Source organism: Salmo salar, chromosome ssa09, assembly GCF_905237065.1.
Source record: "Salmo salar chromosome ssa09, Ssal_v3.1, whole genome shotgun sequence".
Taxonomy (NCBI): domain Eukaryota; kingdom Metazoa; phylum Chordata; class Actinopteri; order Salmoniformes; family Salmonidae; genus Salmo; species Salmo salar.
In genome coordinates this window covers 96,993,514-97,014,331 of record NC_059450.1, presented here as the reverse complement: position 1 = coordinate 97,014,331, position 20,818 = coordinate 96,993,514, and the positions used below count along the sequence as shown (strand labels likewise).

Genomic DNA, 20,818 nt, shown 5'->3' with positions numbered 1-20,818 from the left:
ACTGTGTGTCTTGGGGGGCTGACTGTGTGTCTTGGGGGGAGGGGGGGCTGACTGTGTGTCTTGGGGGGGGGGGGCTGACTGTGTGTCGAGGGGGCTGACTGTGTCTTGGGGGAAGGGGGCTGACTGTGTCTTGGGGGAAGGGGGGCTGACTGTGTCTTGGGGGAAGGGGGGCTGACCGTGTGTCTTGGGGGAGGGGGGCTGACTGTGTGTCTTTAGGGGGGCTGACTGTGTGTCTTTAGGGGGGCTGACTGTGTGTCTTTAGGGGGGCTGACTGTGTGTCTTTAGGGGGCTGACTGTGTGTCTTTAGGGGGGCTGACCGTGTGTCTTTAGGGGGCTGCTGACTGTGTGTGTCTTTGGGGGGCTGACTGTGGGTGTCTTTGGGGGGGCTGACTGTGGGTGTCTTTGGGGGGGCTGACTGTGGGTGTCTTGGGGGGCCTGACTGTGGGTGTCTTGGGGGGGCCTGACTGTGGGTGTCTTGGGGGGGCTGACTGTGTCTTTGGGGGGGGGCTGACTGTGTCTTTGGGGGGTCTGACTGTGTCTTTGGGGGGGGCTGACTGTGTCTTGGGGGGGGCTGACTGTGGAGCTGACTGTGTCTTAGGGGTGGGGCTGACTGTGTCTTGGGGGGTGGGACTGACTGTGTCTTGGGGGGTGGGGCTGACTGTCTTGGGGGGTGGGGCTGACTGTCTTGGGGGTGGGGCTGACTGTCTTGGGGGGTGGGGCTGACTGTCTTGGGGGGTGGGGCTGACTGTCTTGGGGGTGGGGCTGACTGTGTCTTAGGGGTGGGGCTGACTGTGTCTTAGGGGTGGGGCTGACTGTGTCTTAGGGGGGGGGCTGACTGTGTCTTGGGGGGGCTGACTGTGTCTTGGGGGGGGCTGACTGTGTCTTAGGGGGGGCTGAATGTGTCTTAGGGGGGGCTGAATGTGTCTTAGGGGGGCTGACTGTGTCTTAGGGGGGCTGACTGTCTTATGGGGGGCTGACTGTGTCTTATGGGGGGGCTGACTGTGTCTTATGGGGGGGGCTGACTGTTTCTTGGGGGGGGCTGACTGTTTCTTGGGGGGGCTGACTGTCTTTGGGGGGGCTGACTGTCTTAGGGGGGACTGACTGTGTCTTTGGGGGGGGACTGACTGTGTCTTAGGGGGACGACTGACTGTGTCTTAGGGGGGACGACTGACTGTGTCTTGGGGGGGGACTGACTGTGTCTTGGGGGTGGGGCTGACTGTCTTTGGGGGGCTGACTTCGTCTTAGCGGGGCTGACTGTGGAGCTGACTGTATCTTAGGGGTGGGGCTGACTGTGTTTTGGGGGGGGGGCTGACTGTCTTGGGGGGTGGGGCTGACTGTGTCTTGGGGGGTGGGGCTGACTGTCTTGGGGGTGGGGCTGACTGTCTTGGGGGGTGGGGCTGACTGTCTTGGGGGGTGGGGCTGACTGTGTCTTAGGGGGTGGGGCTGACTGTGTCTTAGGGGTGGGGGCTGACTGTGTCTTGGGGGGGGAGGCTGACTGTGTCTTGGGGGTGGGGCTGACTGTGTCTTAGGGGGGGCTGACTGTGTCTTAGGGGGGCTGACTGTGTCTTAGGGGGGGCTGACTGTGCTTATGGGGGGGCTGACTGTGTCTTATGGGGGGCTGACTGTGTCTTATGGGGGGGCTGACTGTTTCTTGGGGGGGGGCTGACTGTTTCTTGGGGGGGGCTGACTGTCTTTGGGGGGGCTGACTGTCTTAGGGGGGGACTGACTGTGTCTTTGGGGGGGACTGACTGTGTCTTAGGGGGACGACTGACTGTGTCTTAGGGGGGAACGACTGACTGTGTCTTGGGGGGGGCTGACTGTCTTGGGGGGTGGGGCTGACTGTCTTTGGGGGGGCTGACTGTGGAGCTGACTGTATCTTAGGGGTGGGGCTGACTGTGTTTTGGGGGGGGGCTGACTGTCTTGGGGGGGTGGGGCTGACTGTGTCTTGGGGGGTGGGGCTGACTGTGTCTTGGGGGGTGGGGCTGACTGTCTTGGGGGGTGGGGCTGACTGTGTCTTGGGGGGTGGGGCTGACTGTGTCTTGGGGGTGGGGCTGACTGTGTCTTGGGGGTGGGGCTGACTGTGTCTTGGGGGGTGGGGCTGACTGTGTCTTAGGGGGGGCTGACTGTGTCTTAGGGGGGCTGACTGTGTCTTAGGGGGGCTGACTGTGTCTTAGGGGGGGCTGACTGTGTCTTAGGGGGGACTGACTGTGTCTTAGGGGGGGACTGACTGTGTGTCTTAGGGGGGGCTGACTGTGTGTCTTAGGGGGGGCTGACTGTGTCTTAGGGGGGGGCTGACTGTGTGTCTTAGGGGGGGCTGACTGTGTGTCTTAGGGGGGGCTGACTGTGTGTCTTAGGGGGGGCTGACTGTGTGTCTTAGGGGGGGGCTGACTGTGTGTCTTAGGGGGGGGGCTGACTGTGTGTCTTTGGGGGGCTGACTGTGTGTCTTTGGGGGGGCTGACTGTCTCTTTGGGGGGGGCTGACTGTCTCTTTGGGGGGGCTGACTGTCTCTTTGGGGGGGGCTGACTGTCTCTTTGGGGGGGGCTGACTGTGTCTTTGGGGGGGGGCTGACTGTGTCTTTGGGGGGGGCTGACTGTGTCTTTGGGGGGGGCTGACTGTGTCTTTGGGGGGGCTGACTGTGTCTTGGGGGGGGCTGACTGTGTCTTGGGGGGGCTGACTGTGTCTTGGGGGGGCTGACTGTGTCTTGGGGGGGGCTGACTGTGTGTCTTTGGGGGAGGCTGACTGTGTGTCTTTGGGGGAGGCTGACTGTGTGTCTTTGGGGGAGGCTGACTGTGTGTCTTTGGGGGAGGCTGACTGTGTGTCTTTGGGGGAGGCTGACTGTGTTCTTTGGGGGGGCTGACTGTGTCTTTGGGGGGGCTGACTGTGTCTTGGGGGGGCTGACTGTGTCTTAGGGGGGGCTGACTGTGTGTCTTAGGGGGGCTGACTGTGTGTCTTAGGGGGGGCTGACTGTGTGTCTTAGGGGGGCTGACTGGGGAGCTGACTGTGTCTTAGGGGGGGCTGACTGTTTTAGGGGGGCTGACTGTCTTAGGGGGGACTGACTGTTTTAGGGGGGGCTGACTGTGTGTCTTGTGTTTTAGGGGGGCTGACTGTGTGTCTTGTGTTTTAGGGGGGCTGACTGTGTCTTGTGTTTTGGGGGGGGGCTGACTGTGTGTCTTGTGTTTTAGGGGTACTTTGACGAGGACAGCATGGAGGAGTTCATCGCCTCGGAGACCGAGGAATCTTCTTTAAGCATGACCTCTGAGGACGAGAAACAGAAAAAGTAACCCCACATTATTTACAAGGACACAAACTCGTCACTTTTCGGCGATATTTGCCATCGTGTTGATCTGGTCCCTCACCAGTTAGCATCCCTGATTTAACGTTACAGTATCGATCATAATGTAATATACGGCCTTTCACTGTTGACTGTCTTATCATACTGCAATATACAACCTTGTACTGCTCTGTCCCGTCCGTCCCCCCGTAGGAAGAAGAAGCGGGGGAAGGCTCGGAAGAAGGATAGTGACTCAGACAGCGATGCTCTGGAGGTGATAAAGGAATGGAACACCAGTTCCAGAGGTGGAGACCCTTCCAGCCGCAACCGGGCAGAGCCAGAGGAGGAAGGTATAGATATACAATTATAGAACCTGTAGATTGTTACCTGACTAGAAATGTACAGTTATAATGTTACGGTGTTATATATATATTTTTATATATATACATTTTTTTTAAAGGTTAATTCTTATTAAATAACTAAAATAGTAATTAAACAAGTATTCAGGTCCCTGAGTCAATACATGTTCGAAACACCTTTGGTAGCAACTACAGTGGTGAGTCTTCTTGGGTAAGTCTCATAAGAGCTTTGCACACCTGGATTGTGCAATATTTGTATTTGCCCATTTAATCTTTTCAAAAGATTAAATTGCCACTTACAAGCATACCCGTAACACGATGCAGCCACCACCATGCTTGAAAACATGGAGAGTGGTACTCAGTGATGTTAGATTTACCCCAAACATAAGCCTTTGCACTTAGGCCGAAGAGCGTTCCTTTTCTGTGTTTTGTTGCACACCAGTTGCATGTTATGGAATATTTTTTTATTTTGTATATGTATATTCTTTACACTCTGTCATTGAGGTCATTATTGTGGAGTCACGACAATGTCGTAGATCCATCCTCAGTTTTCTCCCATCACATCCATTGAACTCTGGTAGATGTTTTAAAAATACCAATAGCCTCATGGTGACATGAGAGTTCAGGAGGACTGTTCTCTCTTTGATTTGCCTGGTTGATTTAATATACTGAACTAAAATATAAACGCAACAAGGGTTTTACTGAGTTACAGTTCATAGAAGGAAATCAGTCAATTTAAATAAATTCATTACGCCCTAATCAATGGATTACACATGACTGGGCACTGGTGGGCACCAGGAGGGCATAGACCTTCCCCTTGTGAGCCAGGCCCAACCAATCAGAATGAGTTCTTCTCCACAAAAGGCCTTTATTACAGACAGAAACATAGCCCAGATGCCACCTGTGTAATGATCATGCTGTTTAATCAGCTTCTTGATATGCCACACCTTCTCAGGTGGAGGGATTATATTAAGGTATCTATACTTCTACTCAAGTATGACAATTGATTACTGGAAAATGTCTGTCATCTTTTATTTCAGCTCATGAAACATGGGATGTTGCTCAGTGTACATAATCCACAGCATCATTATGAACCTTCAAGAGATATTAAATGTCTGATTTGTTGTTACCAATCTACCAATCAGCTTGAAATTCAATACTTGTCTGGTGAACTTTACAGATGTTGTATATATGGGGAACAGAGGAAGGGGGAGTCATAAAAAAAAAGTGAAATCATTATAGTCCATTTAACTTGTGATTTGTTAAGCCAAATGTTCCTCCTGAACCAAGGTTTGCCTTAACAAGGGGCTGATGTTCCTCCTGAACCAAGGTTTGCCTTAACAAGGGGCTGATGTTCCTCCTGAACCAAGGCCTGCTTTAACAAGGGTCTGATGTTCCTCCTGAACCAAGGCCTGCCTTAACAAGGGGCCTTATATTTAGGATTTTTTATTTAACTAAAATAGTAATATCTTAAATAGATATATTTTATTTGACATGGGGATTTTTTGTCAAGATTGTAAAAAAACAACCAATTAGATGAATTTTAATCCCACTTTGTAACACTAACATGTAAAGGGTTCTGAATACTTTTGCAAGGCACATACATGAACCGTCTGACCTCACCGCTTCAGCTCTGACGTCTAACACCGTACCCTAACCGGCCGTGCGCAAATAGATTTTGTCCTCCCACACCAGACGCGATCACGACACGCAGGTTAAAATATCAAAACTAACTCTGAACCAACTATATTAATTTGGGGACAGGTCAAAAAGCATTAAACATTTATGGCAATTTAGCTAGCTAGCTTGCAGTTGCTAGCTAATTTGACCTATTTAGCTAGCTTGCTGTTTTCCACACTTTGTTAAAGCTAAAACAGGTTTTTAGAAATGTTTGCAAAGTTATTAAACTAGAAACAGATACCTTATTTACATAAGTATTCAGACCCTTTGCTATGAGAGTCAAAATTGAGTTCAGGTGCATCCTGTTTCCATTGATCGTACTTGACGTTTATACAACTTGATTGTAGTCCACCTGTGGTAAATTCAATTGATTGGACATGATTTGGAAAGGCTCAAATTAAATTTATTTGTCACATACACATGGTTAGCAGATGTTAATGCGAGTGTAGCGAAATGCTTGTGCTTCTAGTTCCGACCATGTAGTAAAATCTAACAAGTAATATAACCTACCAATTTCACAACAACTACCTTATACACACAAGTGTAAAGGAATGAATACGAATATGTACATAAAAATATATGAATGAGTGATGCCCGAACGGCATAGGCAAGATGCAGTAGATGGTATAGAGTACAGTATATACATATGAGATGAGTAATGTAGGGTATGAAAACATGATATAAAGTGGCATTGTTTAAAGTGGCTAGTGATACATTTATTACATCAAGATGGCAAGATGCATCTTGTCTGGCAAGATGCACGTGTCTATATTAGGTCCCACAGTTGATAGTGCATGTCAGAGCAAAAACCAAGCCACGAGGTCGAAGGAATTGTCAGTAGCGCTCCGAGACAGGATTGTGTCGAGGCACAGACCTGGGGAAGGGTACCAAAACATTTCCACAGGCTTGAAGTTCCCCAAGAACACAGTGGCCTCCATCATTCTTAAATGGAAGAAGTTTGGAATCACCATGACTCTAACTAGAGCTGGCCTTCTGGCCAAACTGAGCAATCGCGGGAGAAGGGTTTTGGTCAGGGAGCTGACCAAGAACCCGATAGTCACTCTGACAGAACTCCAAAGTTCCTCTGTGGAGATCGGAAAGCCTTCCAGAAGGACAACCATCTCTCCAATCAGGCTTTTATGGTAGAGTGGCCAGATGGAAGCCACTCCTCAGTAAAAGGCACATGACAGCCCGCTTGGAGTTTGTCAAAAAGCATCTATAGAACTCTGACCATGAGAAACAAGATTATCTGGTCTGATGAAACCAAGATTGAACACTTTGGCCTGAATGCCAATCGTCACCTCTGGAGGAAACCTGGCACCATCCCTACAGTGAAGCATGGTGGTGGCAGCATCATGCTGTGGGGATGTTTTCAGCTGCAGGGACTGTGAGACTAGTCAGGATCGAGGGACAGATGAACAGCAAAGTACAGAGATCCTTGATGAAAACCTGCTCCAGAGCCTCAGATTGGGGTGAAGGTTCACCTTCCAACAGGACAACGACCCTGAGCACACAACCAAGACAATGTAGGAGTGGCTTCAAGTCTCTCTGAATGTCCTTGAGTGGCCAAGCCAGAACCCGATCAAACATCTCTGGAGAGACCTGAAAATACCTTTGCAGCGACGCTCCTCGTCCAACCTGACAGAGCTTGAGAGGATCTACAGAGAAGAATGGGAGAAACTCCCCAAATACAGGTATGCCAAGCTTGTAGCGTCATTCCCAAGAAGACTCAAGGCTGTAGTCGCTGCCAAAGGTGCTTCAACAAGGTACTGAGTGAAGGGTCTGAATACTTATGTAAATGTGATATTTGCAAAAATGTATAAAGCTGTTTTTTCTTTATCATTATGGGATGTTTGTGTTTTGATGAGGAAGAAAAAATATTTAATGCAGTTTAGAAAAAGGCTGTAACCTAAAAACGTGATGGTCTGAATACTTTCTTTATATATATGTATGTATGTATGTATGTATGTATTTTGATAACATTTTTACTAATTCTGTAGAACTTTGTTCTAAAACTGTATCCGTACCCATTGGATGCAGTGATCACAATATAGTGGCTATATCCAGGAAAGCCAAAGTTCCAAAAGCTGGGCCTAAAATAGTGTATAAGAGATCATACAAAAGATTTAGCTGGATGATATTAAACATATATTTGTTGGTCTGATGTGATTAATAAGGAGCATCCAGACGCTGCACTTGATGAATTCATGAATTTGCTTCCAATTAGTAATAAACATGCACCTGTTAAGAAACTGTTAGAACTGTTAAGGCTCCATGGATTGATGAGGAATTGAAAAACTATGGTTGAAGGAGATGGGGGCAAAAGGAGTGGCTAATAAGTCTGGCTGCACATCTGACTGGCTGAAATTATGTGACTAAACTCAACAAAAAGAAGAAACTGTATTATGAAGCCAAGATCAATGATATAAAGAATGATGGAAAAAAACTTTGTAGTACTTTAAATTAAATGATGGGCAGAAAGACTAATTCAAATCCATCTTTCATCGACTCAGATGGCTTATTCGTCACAAAACCATTTGATGCTGCCAGTTATTTTAATGATTACCAGTATCGGACTATTACCAGGGTTAGTTAGGGTTACACTGACTGGTATCGGACTATTACCAGGGTTAGTTAGGGTTACACTGACGGTATCAGACTATTACCAGGGTTAGTTAGGGTTACACTGACTGGTATCAGACTATTACCAGGGTTAGTTAGGGTTACACTGACTCCTATCAGACTATTACCAGGGTTAGTTACACTGACTGGTATCATACTACTACCAGGGTTAGTTAGGGTTACACTGACTCCTATCAGACTATTACCATGGTTAGTTAGGGTTACACTGACTCCTATCAGACTATTACCAGGGTTAGTTAGGGTTACACTGACTGGTATCAGACGATTACCAGGGTTAGTTACTGACTGGTATCAGACTATTACCAGGGTTAGTTAGGGTTACACTGACTCCTATCAGACTATTACCAGGGTTAGTTACACTGACTGGTATCATACTATTACCACGGTTAGTTGGGGTTACACTGACTCCTATCAGACTATTACCATGGTTAGTTAGGGTTACACTGACTGGTATCAGATTTGTACCAGTATTAGTTACACTGACTGCTATCAGACTATTTACCAGGGTTAGTTAGGGTAACACTGACTGTTATCAGACTTACCAGGGTTAGTTAGGGTTACACTGACTGGTATCAGATTATTACCAGGGTTAGTTACACTGACTGGTATCAGACTGTTACCAGGGTTAGTTAGGGTTACACTGACTGGTATCAGATGATTACCAGGGTTAGTTACTGACTGGTATCAGACTATTACCAGGGTTTGTCAGGGTTACACTGACTGCTATCAGACTATTGGCAGGGTCACTGACTGGTATCAGACTACTACCAGGGTTAGTTAGGATTACACTGACTGGTATCAGACGATTACCAGGGTTAGTTACACCAACTGGTATCAGACTATTGCCAGGGTTAGTTAGGGTTACACTGACAGGTATCAGACTATTACCAGGGTTAGTTAGGGTTACACTGACACCTATCAGACTATTACCATGTTTAGTTAGGGTTATACTGACTGCTATCAGACTATTACCAGGGTTAGCTAGGGTTACACTGACTGGTATCAGACGATTACCAGGGTTAGTTACTGACTGGTATCAGACTATTACCTAGGGTGAGTTAGGTCTACACTGACTCCTATCAGACTATTGCCAGGGTTAGTTAGGGTTACACTGACTAGTATCAGACTATTACCAGGGTTAGTTAGGGTTACACTGACTGGTATCAGACTATTACCAGGGTTAGTTACACTGACTGGAATCATACTATTACCAGGGTTAGTTGGGGTTACACTGACTGGTATCAGACTATTACCAGGGTTAGTTAGGGTTACACTGACTCCTATCAGACTATTACCAGGGTTACACTGACTCCTATCAGACTATTACCAGGGTTAGTTACACTGACTGGAATCATACTATTACCAGGGTTAGTTGGGGTTACACTGACTGGTATCAGACTATTACCAGGGTTAGTTAGGGTTACACTGACTCCTATCAGACTATTACCAGGGTTAGTTAGGGTTACACTGACTGGTATCAAACTATTACCAGGGTTAGTTAGGGTTACACTGACTCTTATCAGACTATTACCAGGGTTAGTTAGGGTTACACTGACTCTTATCAGACTATTACCAGGGTTAGTTAGGGTTACACTGACAGGTATCAGACTATTACCAGGGTTAGTTAGGGTTACACTGACTGGTATCAGAGTATTACCAGGGTTAGTTACACTGACTGGTATCAGACTATTACAAGGGTTAGTTAGGGTTACACTGACTGGTATCAGACGATTACCAGGGTTAGTTACACCGACTGGTATCAGACGATTACCAGGGTTAGTTACACCAACTGGTATCAGACTATTACCAGGGTTAGTTACGGTTACACTGACACCTATCAGACTATTACCATGTTTAGTTAGGGTTATACTGACTGCTATCAGACTATTACCAGGGTTAGTTAGGGTTACACTGACTGGTATCAGATTTTTACCAGTATTAGTTACACTGACTGCTATCAGACTATTACCAGGGTTAGTTAGGGTTACACTGACTGGTATCAGACTATTACCAGGGTTAGTTAGGGTAACACTGACTGGTATCAGACTTACCAGGGTTAGTTAGGGTTACACTGACTGGTATCAGATTATTACCAGGGTTAGTTACACTGACTGGTATCAGACGATTACCAGGGTTAGTTAGGGTTTCACAGCTCGTAGCAAACTTTTGGATAACATTTTTGGACCAAATATAATGCTATTTCTCTAAACAAATTAACTGACTTTCAGCATTCTTATAGGGCACTCAACATGTTCTGCACTGGCACAAATGACTGATGATTGGTTGAAAGGATTTGATAATAAGACGATTGTGGGAGGTCTACTGTTAGATTTCAGTTAAGCCTTTGATATTATTCACCATAACCTGTTGTTGAAAAAACCTATGTGTTATGGCTTTTCAACCTCTGCCATATCGTGGATTCAGATCTATCTATCTAATAGAACTCAAAGGGTTTTCTTTAATGGAAGCGTCACTAATGTCAAACATGTAAAGTGTGGTGTACCACAGGGCAGCTCTCTAGGCCCTCTAATCCTTTCTAGTTTTACCAATGACCTGGCATTAAACACAATGTGTGTCCATGTATGCTGATGATTCAACTATATACACATCAGCAACCACTGCTAATGAAGTCACTGAAACCCTTAACAAAGAGTTAGTCTGTTTTAGAATGGGTAGCCAGTAATAAACTGGTCCTGAACGTCTCTAAAACTAACAACATTGTATTTGGTACAAACCATTCCCTAAATTCAAGACCTCAGCTGAATCTCGTAATGAATGGTGTGGCTGTTGAACAAGTTGAGGAGACTAAATTACTTGGCGTTACCTTGGATTATAAACTGTCATGGTTAAAACATGTAGATTCAATGGTTGTAAAGATGGGGGAGGTCTGGCCGTAATAAAGAGATGCTCAGCTTCTTTTTGACACCACACTCCAAAAAGCAACTTCTGCAGGCTCTAGTTTTGTCTAGTCTTGATTATTTTCCAGTCATATGGTCCAGTGCTGCACGGAAAGACTGACTGTGTCACTACTTGTTATAATAAACATTGTTGGAAATTCCAAATTGTTTGCATAATCAACTTACACACGCACGCACTTATCCCACCAGCATTGCCACCAGGGATCTTTTCCAGAACATATTCCCGTGAAACATACAGTATTAAACAGAGCTGTGATTGCATGGAAGTCCCTTCCATCTTATATAGCGCAAGTGAACAGCAAACCTGGTTTCAAAAAACAAATAAAGCAACACCTCACGGCACAACTCCTCTCCCCCATGTGACCTACTTGTTGTGTTTATGTACTGACATGTATGTGCAACTGATAGATGCACACACACTACATGTTAATGATTTAAAATGTATGTAAATTAAATTTGACAAAATACTTTTCATTGTGTCGGACCCTAGTAAGACTAGCTGTCACTAATGGGGATCCTAATAAAAAATATATACATTTTTACCCTCTACCCTACCCAGTGCGTCCGGCCTCCAGCCCTGGCACCAGGAGTCCTGACTGGCACAAGGAGTTTGTTACGGAGGCTGACTCTGAGATCCTGGAGCATTCTGGGAAAATGGTGCTGCTGTTTGAGATCCTTCGCATGGCCGAGGAGGTGGAGGACAAAATGTAAGAAACTATAATACACTGCTCAAAAAAATAAAGGGAACACTAAAATAACACATTCTAGATCTGAATGAATGAAATAATCTTATTAAATACTTTTTTCTTTACATAGTTGAATGTGCTGACAACAAAATCACACAAAAATAATCAATGGAAATCCAATTTATCAACCCATGGAGGTCTGGATTTGGAGTCACACTCAAAATTAAAGTGGAAAACCACACTACAGGCTGATCCAACTTTGATGTAATGTCCTTAAAACAAGTCAAAATGAGGCTCAGTAGTGTGTGTGGCCTCCACGTGCCTGTATGACCTCCCTACAACGCCTGGGCATGTTCCTGATGAGGTGGCGGATGGTCTCCTGAGGGATCTCCTCCCAGACCTGGACTAAAACATCCGCCAACTCCTGGACAGTCTGTGGTGCAACGTGGCATTGGTGGATGGAGCGAGACATGATGTCCCAGATGTGCTCAATTGGATGCAGGTCTGGGGAACGGGCGGGCCAGGCCAGTCCATAGCATCAATGCCTTCCTCTTGCAGGAACTGCTGACACACTCCAGCCACATGAGGTCTAGCATTGTCTTGCATTAGGAGGAACCCAGGGCCAACCGCACCAGCATATGGTCTCACAAGGGGTCTGAGGATCTCATCTCGGTACCTAATGGCAGTCAGGCTACCTCTGGCAAGCACATGGAGAGCTGTGCGGCCCCCACAAAGAAATGCCACCCCACACCATGACTCACCCACCGCCAAACCGGTCATGCTGGAGGATGTTGCAGGCAGCAGAACGTTCTCCACGGCGTCTCCAGACTGTCACGTCTGTCACATGTGCTCAGTGTGAACCTGCTTTCATCTGTGAAGAGCACAGGGTGCGAGTGGCGAATTTGCCAATCTTGGTTTTCTCTGGCAAATGCCAAACGTCCTTCACGGTGTTGGGCTGTAAGCACAACCCCCACCTGTGGACATTGGGCCCTCATACCACCCTCATGGAGTCTGTTTCTGACCGTTTGAGCAGACACATGCACATTTGTGGCCTGCTGGAGGTCATTTTGCAGGGCTCTGGCAGTGCTCCTCCTGCTCCTCCTTGCACAAAGGCGGAGGTAGCGGTCCTGCTGCTGGGTTGTTGCCCTCCTACGGCCTCCTCCACGTCTCCTGATGTACTGGCCTGTCTCCTGGTAGCGCCTCAATGCTCTGGACACTACGCTGACAGACACAGCAAACCTTCTTGCTACAGCTCGCATTGACGTGCCATCCTGGATGAGCTGCACTACCTGAGCCACTTGTGTGGGTTGTAGACTCTGTCTCATGCTACCACTAGAGTGAAAGCACCACCAGCATTCAAAAGTGACCAAAACATCAGCCAGGAAGCATAGGAACTGAGAAGTGGTCTTGTGTCACCACCTGCAGAACCACTCCTTTATTGGGGGTGTCTTGCTCATTGCCTATAATTTCCACCTGTTGTCTATTCCATTTGCACAACAGCATGTGAAATTTATTTTCAATCAGTGTTGCTTCCTAAGTGGACAGTTTGATTTCACAGAAGTATGATTGACTTGGAGTTACATTGTGTTGTTTCAAGTGTTCCCTTTATTTTTTGAGCAGTGTATATACATTTATATATATTTGTAATTTGTAATGTACGCATGGCTGAGAAGGTGAGGATAAAATGTAAGAAACTATCATATACATATGGGGTGGAGGAAGAACCAGAAACCCACCAATTCAGACAAACAAAGATGGAATTTTGCACAAAACGTCATTATTACATTTTTTTGTATTATTTTCACTGCATCAGGGATAACGTACACAGATGTTTCGGCTTTACAGCCTTCAGTGTGTAGGTATAATTTTATTTAAATTCATAAGTGTTTGTAAAGAACAACCTATGAGCAGCAGGTGCTAATCTGTCACCAGCTTCATCAATAAGTTTATCGATGACGTCGTCTCCACAGTGCCTGTACGTACATATCCCAACCAGAAGCTATGGTTTACAGGCAACATCCTCACCGAGCTAAAGGCTAGAGCTGCCGCTTTCAAGGAGCGGGACACTAATCCCAACGCATATAAGACGTCTGGCAATGTCCTCAGACGAACCATCAAACAGGCAAGGCGTCAATACAGGACTAAGATCGAATCCTACTACACCGGCTCTGATGCTCATCGGATGGGGCAGGGCTTTGAAACTATTACTGACTACGAAGGGAATCCCAGCCGCGAGCTGCCCAGTGACGTGAGCCAACCAGACGAGCTAAATGTATTTTATGCTCGCTTTGAGGAAAGCAATACAGAAGCATGCATGAGAGCACCGGCTGTTCCGGACAACTGTGTGATCACGCTCTCCGTAGCCGATGTGAGCCAGACGTTTAAACAGGTCAACATTCAAAAGGACGCGTGGCCAGACGGATTACCAGGAGGTATACTCAGACCATGTGCGGACCAACTGGCAAGTGTCTTTACTGACATTTTCAACCTCTCCCTGACCGAGTCTGTAATACCTACATGTTTCAAACAGACCACCATAGTCCCTTGTTCCCAAGAATGCGAAGGTAACCTGCCTAAATGACTACTGCCCCGTAGCACTCACGTTGGTAACCATGAAGTGCTTTGAAAAGCTGGTCATGGCTCACATCAACACCATTATCCCAGAAACCCTAGACCCACTCCAATTCGCATACCGCCTCAACAGAACCACAGATGACGCTATCTCAAACGCAATCCACACCGCCCTTTCCCACCTGGACAAAAGGAACACCTATGTGAGAATGCTGTTCATTGACTACAGCTCAGCATTCAACACCGTAGTGCCCTCAAAGCTCATCAATAAACGAAGGACCCTCCCTCTGCAACTGGATCCTTGACTTCCTGACGGGCCGCCCCCAGGTGGTGAGAGTAGGCAACAAGACATCTGCCACACTGATCCTCAACACGGGGGCCCCCTCAGGGGTGCATACTCAGTCCCCTCCAGTACTCCCTGTTCACTCACGACTGGGTGGCCAAACATGACTCCAACACCATTAAGTTTGCTGACAACACCGAGGGTAGGCCTGATCACGAACAACGATGAGACAGCCTTTAGGGAGGAGGTCAGATACCTGGCCGTGTGGTGCCAGGACAACAACCTCTCCCTCAATGTGATCAAGACAAAGGAGCTGATCGTGGACTACAGGAAAAGGCGGGCCGAACAGGCCCCCATTCACATCGACAGGGCTTTTGTGGAGTGGGTCGAGATTTTAAAGTTCCTTGATGTCCACATCACCAAAAAACTATCATGGTCCAGACACACCGAGACAGTTGTGAAGAGGGCACAACAAAACCTATTCCCCCTCAGGAGACTGAAAAGATTTGGCATGGGTCCCCACATCTTCAAAAAGCTCTACAGCTGCACCATCGAGAGCATCCTGACCGGTTGCATCACCGCGCTCGGCCTCCAACCGCAAGGCACTACAGAGGGTAGTGCGTACGGCCCAGTACATCACTGGGGCCAAGCTTCCTGCCATCCAGGACCTCTATACTAGGCGGTGTCAGAGGCAGGCCCTAAAAATTGTCAAAGACTCCAGTCACCCTAGTCATAGACTGTTCTCTCTGAAACTGCACGGCAAGCGGTACTGGGGCACCAAGTCTAGGTCCAAAAGGCTCCTTAACAGCTTCTACACCCAAGCTATAAAACTGCTGAACAATTCATGAAATTGCCAGTTGGACTATATACATTGAATGTGACAAATAAGATTTGATTTGCTTCTAATCTGCCAATCAGGAATGGGATTTTTAGTCACAAAGAAATACTGAATGACACGAAGGACAACTCTCTCAAGTCATCCGCTCCAGGTGTCCGCTCACCTAAATACATCATATCAATTGATGAGAGAGAGCCCACCACAAAGGAGGAGGTGGGGGGCAAAGTGTAAGGAGCCATGCTCTGGAAACATGCTACACTTTGAGACAAGAAGTGCTGAATTGATCAATGCTAAGTGCTTGAATGAAATGCTTAAATGGCACATTTTTTTCATGTTTTCAAATGTCCTGATAACTTGACATACAGTCCAGTGATGATGTGATGTTGACAGTGTCTTCTATCCTCTCATCAGTCTGGTGTTCAGTCAGTCTCTCATCTCTCTGGACCTGATTGAAGACTTCCTGGAGCTGGCTGGCCGAGCCAAAGAGGAGGAGAAACCCGCTCCCTACAAAGGTACTATACTGCCCTACACCCTAACCCCTCCAACATAACCCCTACCCCCTAGCAGAGAGGGACAACCCTCTCGTTACCGAGGTAGTCCCTGGACACACTGTCCACTAACAAGCCCTAGCCTAGTGTTTCCCAACCTTGTCCGTTATGTACACCACCTGCTCACTGTACCATAACATGCTTACCACACCGCGTGTGTTGTAAAATAGATGTACACATACGTGTTATTCCGTCGTTGCACCCACACTGATCGCCCACGTCAATGACTGTCTGCGTAGCCAGTCGCTAAAATAAGACTTGGTTCTATTTGTGATGCTTGATGCACTGCAAATCCCCTTTCTCCCATCTCCTCATTGGTTTTGGGGAGCATATACCCATGTAGGTGATTGAAAGATGAACTGAGGTCCACACTCCAGTCCAGTTGGTGGTGGTAATGCACCTTAAAGTTGGTTGCCAACCACCACATAAAGTCGAAAGAAGAAGCCTGATGGAGGAGAGATAGAAATTAACTTGGTTTACCCTTTTATCTGTGGATTCATTGTCGGAGTAGAGGACCTTGTGCATTTCAGGTAAAATAACAACCCAATGTTTATATCCCAAGACAAATTAGCTACATTTTTACATTTAAGTCATTTAGCAGACGCTCTTATCCAGAGCGACTTACGAGCAACAGCAAGCTAGCTAGCTACATTTCCATAAATGTTTAATGCTTTTCGACCTGTCCCCAAATGAATATAGTTGGTTCAGAGTTAATTTTGATATTTCAACCTGAATGTCCTAATCTCCTCTGGTGTGGGTGGACAACCTCAACATGCGGACGATCTCTCATGCGGACCCGCACGTTAGACCGCTGCACCACTCAGGATCCCAAAACATAAGAAAGAATAAAGTGACTGATAAACAGTAGCCTATGAGATTTTCTTTTTAAACTATTCATATTATAACTAAGAATAAAGTGACTGATAAACAGTAGCAGATCCCGATTTAAATTCCTTTACCACAAATATTGGACTTACATGTTTTATACATCAACCTCAATACCAGGCTTATATCACTAAACTAACTACTGATGAATAGAAGGACAGCTCTGTCCTCAATCGGTTTGTCCCCTATGGCACTCTATTCCCTATATAGTGCACTTACCGTATGGGCCCTGGTCTAAAGTAGTGCACTACCCTTATGGGCCCTGGTCTAAAGTAGTGCACTACCCCTATGGGCCCTGGTCTAAAGTAGTGCACTACCCCTATGGGCCCTGGTCTAAAGTAGTGCACGACCCCTATGGGCCCTGGTCTAAAGTAGTGCAAGACCCCTATGGGCCCTGGTCTAATGTAGTGCACTACCCCAACCATGTATACTGCTAGAAACAGTGGGTTACCACCGGAGGAGACCGGGGCGGGTGGGTTACCACCGGAGGAGACCGGGGCGGGTGGGTTACCACCGGAGGAGACCGGGGCGGGGTCGTAATGAGAGAAAACAACACACTCTGAAGACATGCAACATGTGTACTGGTACATGCACACAGTATTGCTCTCTGCCCCTCTCAACAAACACACAGCCTCTGGCGTTAGGTCATGTTCTTAATTAAGCCTTGGCATCTGGTTTTGCTTACTTTTTGAAAATGATTAGACCTTGACTCTTAAAAAAAATACAAAAATTATATAACACAAAAAAAATGTTTGCTTAAGGCTTAGCAATTTGTAATGAAAAGATCAGTGAAGTAATTGGAACCATACTGAATGTTAGTTGTGAAGCAGGCGGCATGCGTGTGTGTTTAGCCGGCCATATTAAAAGGCTGAACACTTGTGCCTGAGAGGCCTCGTTTGGCCTGGCCTCCACTATCGCTGTTCTCTCAGAACTTTTAGTTTACATCTCTCAAATCAATTTCAATTTAAGGCCTTTATTGGTATGAGAAACATATGTTAACATTGCCAAAGCAAGTGAAATAGATAATAAACAAAAGTTAAATAATTTTTGTTGTTTAACAGTAAACATTACATTCCCAAAAGTTCCCAAAAAATAAAGACATTTCAAGTCATATTATGTCTATATACAGTGTTGTAACAATGTGCACATAATTAAAGTAGAAACGGGAATTTACAATGGTGTTTGTTCTAAATTGGTTGCACTTTTCTTGTGGCAACAGGTCACAAAACTTGCTTCTGTGAGTTTATCAACATTTAATTGGTTTTCAAATTCTTTGTGGATCTGTGTAATCAGAGAGAAATATGTCTCTCTACTATGGTCATACATTTGGCAGGAGGTTAGGAAGTGCAGCTCAGTGTCCACCTCATTTTGTGGGCAGTGTGCAGATAGCCTGTCTTCTCTTGAGAGCCAGGTCTGCCTTTGCTCACTGAGTCTTCTCTCTCTGTCCTTTTAGCTTGTATCTGTCCTCTCCGTTCTCCCCTCTTCTCTCTGTCCTTTTAACTTAAATCTGTTCCTCTCTCCGTTCTCCTCTCCGTTCTCCTCTCCGTTCTCTCCGTTCTCCTCTCCGTTCTCTCCGTTCTCCTCTCTCCGTTCTCCTCTCTTCCCTCTTCTCTCTCAGTACTTTTAACTTAAATCTGATCCTCTCTCCGTTCTGCTCTCCATTCTCCCCTCTTCTCTCTGTCCTTTTAGCTTGTATCTGTCTTCTCTCCGTTCTCCCCTCTTCTCTCAGTACTTTTAGCTTGTATCTGTCCGTTCTCCTCTTCTCTCTCAGTACTTTTATCTTGTATCTGTCCTCTCTCCGTTCTCCACTGACAAAATCACTATCATCACTTCCTGGAGTAGATCAAACTGAGCATGACACCATATGGAGATGTAAGTACTGAGAGAGAAGAGGAGAACGGAGAGAGGACAGATACAAGCTCTCCTCTTCTCTCTTAGTACTTTTAGCTTGTATCTGTCCCGTTCTCCTCTTCTCTCACAGTACTTTTAGCTTGTATCTGTCCTCTCTCCGTTCTCCTCTCTGCGTTCTCCCCTCTTCTCTCTCAGTACTTTTAGCTTGTATCTGTCCTCTCTCCATTCTCCATTCTCCTCAAAGGGATTGGTTTGGACCTGGGCCTGTCTAGGGATTGGTTTGGACCTGGGCCTGTCTAGGGATTGGTTTGGACCTGGGCCTGTCTAGGGATTGGTTTGGACCTGGGCCTGTCTAGGGATTGGTTTGGAACTGGGCCTGTCTAGGGATTGGTTTGGAACTGGGCCTGTCTAGGGCTTGGTTTGGAACTGGGCCTGTCTAGGGCTTGGTTTGGAACTGGGCCTGTCTAGGGCTTGGTTTGGAACTGGGCCTGTCTAGGGATTGGTTTGGAACTGGGCGTGTCTATTGGCTACCTAAACTGAAGCTGACAAGAGAATAAGGTCTCCCGAGTGGTGCAGTGGTACTAGAGGCGTCACTACAGACACCCTGGATCCAATCCAGGCTGTCTCAACCAGCCGTGATTGGGAGTCCCATGCACAATTGGCTCAGCGTAGAGTTTGGCTGGTGTAGGTTGTCATTTTAAATAAGAATTTGTTCTTAACTGACTTGCCTAGTAAAATAAATGAAAGCCAAACTGTATGATGACTGTACTTTTTGAAGTCTGTCGTCTAACTACACTATGTGTTTATCTGTGTAGGTGAAGGGAAGTGGTTCCGGAACATAGACTACTACCGTTTGGATGGCTCCACCAACGCCCTGAACCGGAAGAAGTGGGCCGAGGAGTTCAATGACACCAGCAACGTCCGGTAAACTACGCCCCGCTCTCCACACCACTACGCCCGCTCTCCACACCACTACGCCCCGCTCTCCACACCACTACGCCCCGCTCTCCACGCCCCGCTGTCCACACCTCTACGCCCCCGCTGTCCACACCTCTACGCCCCGCTGTCCACACCTCTACGCCCCCGCTGTCCACACCTCTACGCCCCGCTGTCCACACCTCTACGCCCCCGCTGTCCACACCTCTACGCCCCCGCTGTCCACACCTCTACGCCCCCGCTGTCCACACCTCTACGCCCCGCTGTCCACACCTCTACGCCTCGCTCTCCACACCTCTACGCCCCGCTCTCGAACTAAACTTTTACAGCCAAAGTAGTTTTTAATTGAAAACCCCCATATCCTGATATCACGTCTCTTTGGTAGTCCTGTACCTTGATAGTGGATATTGGAACTTAGACATGTTCCATCGCCGCTCTAACTCTCCATCTCTCTCTCTCTCCTCTAACTCTCCATCTCTCTCTCTCCTCTAACTCTCCATCTCTCTCTCTCCTCTAACTCTCGCAATAATTATATATATGTATAATTTATATATATATTTTTATGTAATATATATATATTATGTAAATAATATATTATTATTATAATTTATGTTGTATTGTATATATTTATATTGTTTTATTATAATATTAATGTTAATATTTATATTATAAATATTTATAATATTAATAATATAATAATATGTATTATAATATATATTTTGTATTATATAATATATATATATATATATTTATGTATTATATATTATGTATATTTTTGTATATATTATATGTAATAGTAATAATAATATATTAATATATATATTTTATTATTTTATTGATATATTTGTAAATATATATAATATGTATTATAATATATATATATATATGTATATGTAATTATAATTATATATTATATTATTATATATTGTAATATATTATTATGAATTTAATATATATATAGTATATATTTATTATATATGTATTATTTTTATATTATATTTATTATTAATATATATATTATGTTATTTATATTGTTGATATATATTTATGTAATATTTTATATTAATTATATGTTGTTTATAATAGTATTATATTATATTATATTTGATAATATATTATATATATATGTATATATTATATTTATATATGTAGAATATGTATTGTATAATATATTATATGTATATATATATGTAAATATATTATATGATATATATATATATTATTATAATATATTATGTAATGATATATATTAATATATTATATATTATGATATGTATTTAGATTGTATAATATTGATATATTTATATGTATATATTGGTTGTTTGTTAATTGAATATTTTATATAATAT

At 45.3% G+C, this 20,818-nt stretch overlaps 1 protein-coding gene across 1 annotated transcript in view; it reads left to right on the top strand.

Moving 5' to 3' along the window:
- The window catches only part of LOC106591038 (transcriptional regulator ATRX), a 174,758-nt gene that overhangs the window by 69,053 nt on the left and 84,887 nt on the right, over positions 1-20,818 (top strand). The window contains 5 exon segments of the mRNA XM_045724998.1: positions 3,183-3,277; positions 3,485-3,621; positions 11,431-11,578; positions 15,661-15,761; positions 19,349-19,456. Of these exon segments, the coding sequence (XP_045580954.1) occupies positions 3,183-3,277; positions 3,485-3,621; positions 11,431-11,578; positions 15,661-15,761; positions 19,349-19,456 (589 nt within the window).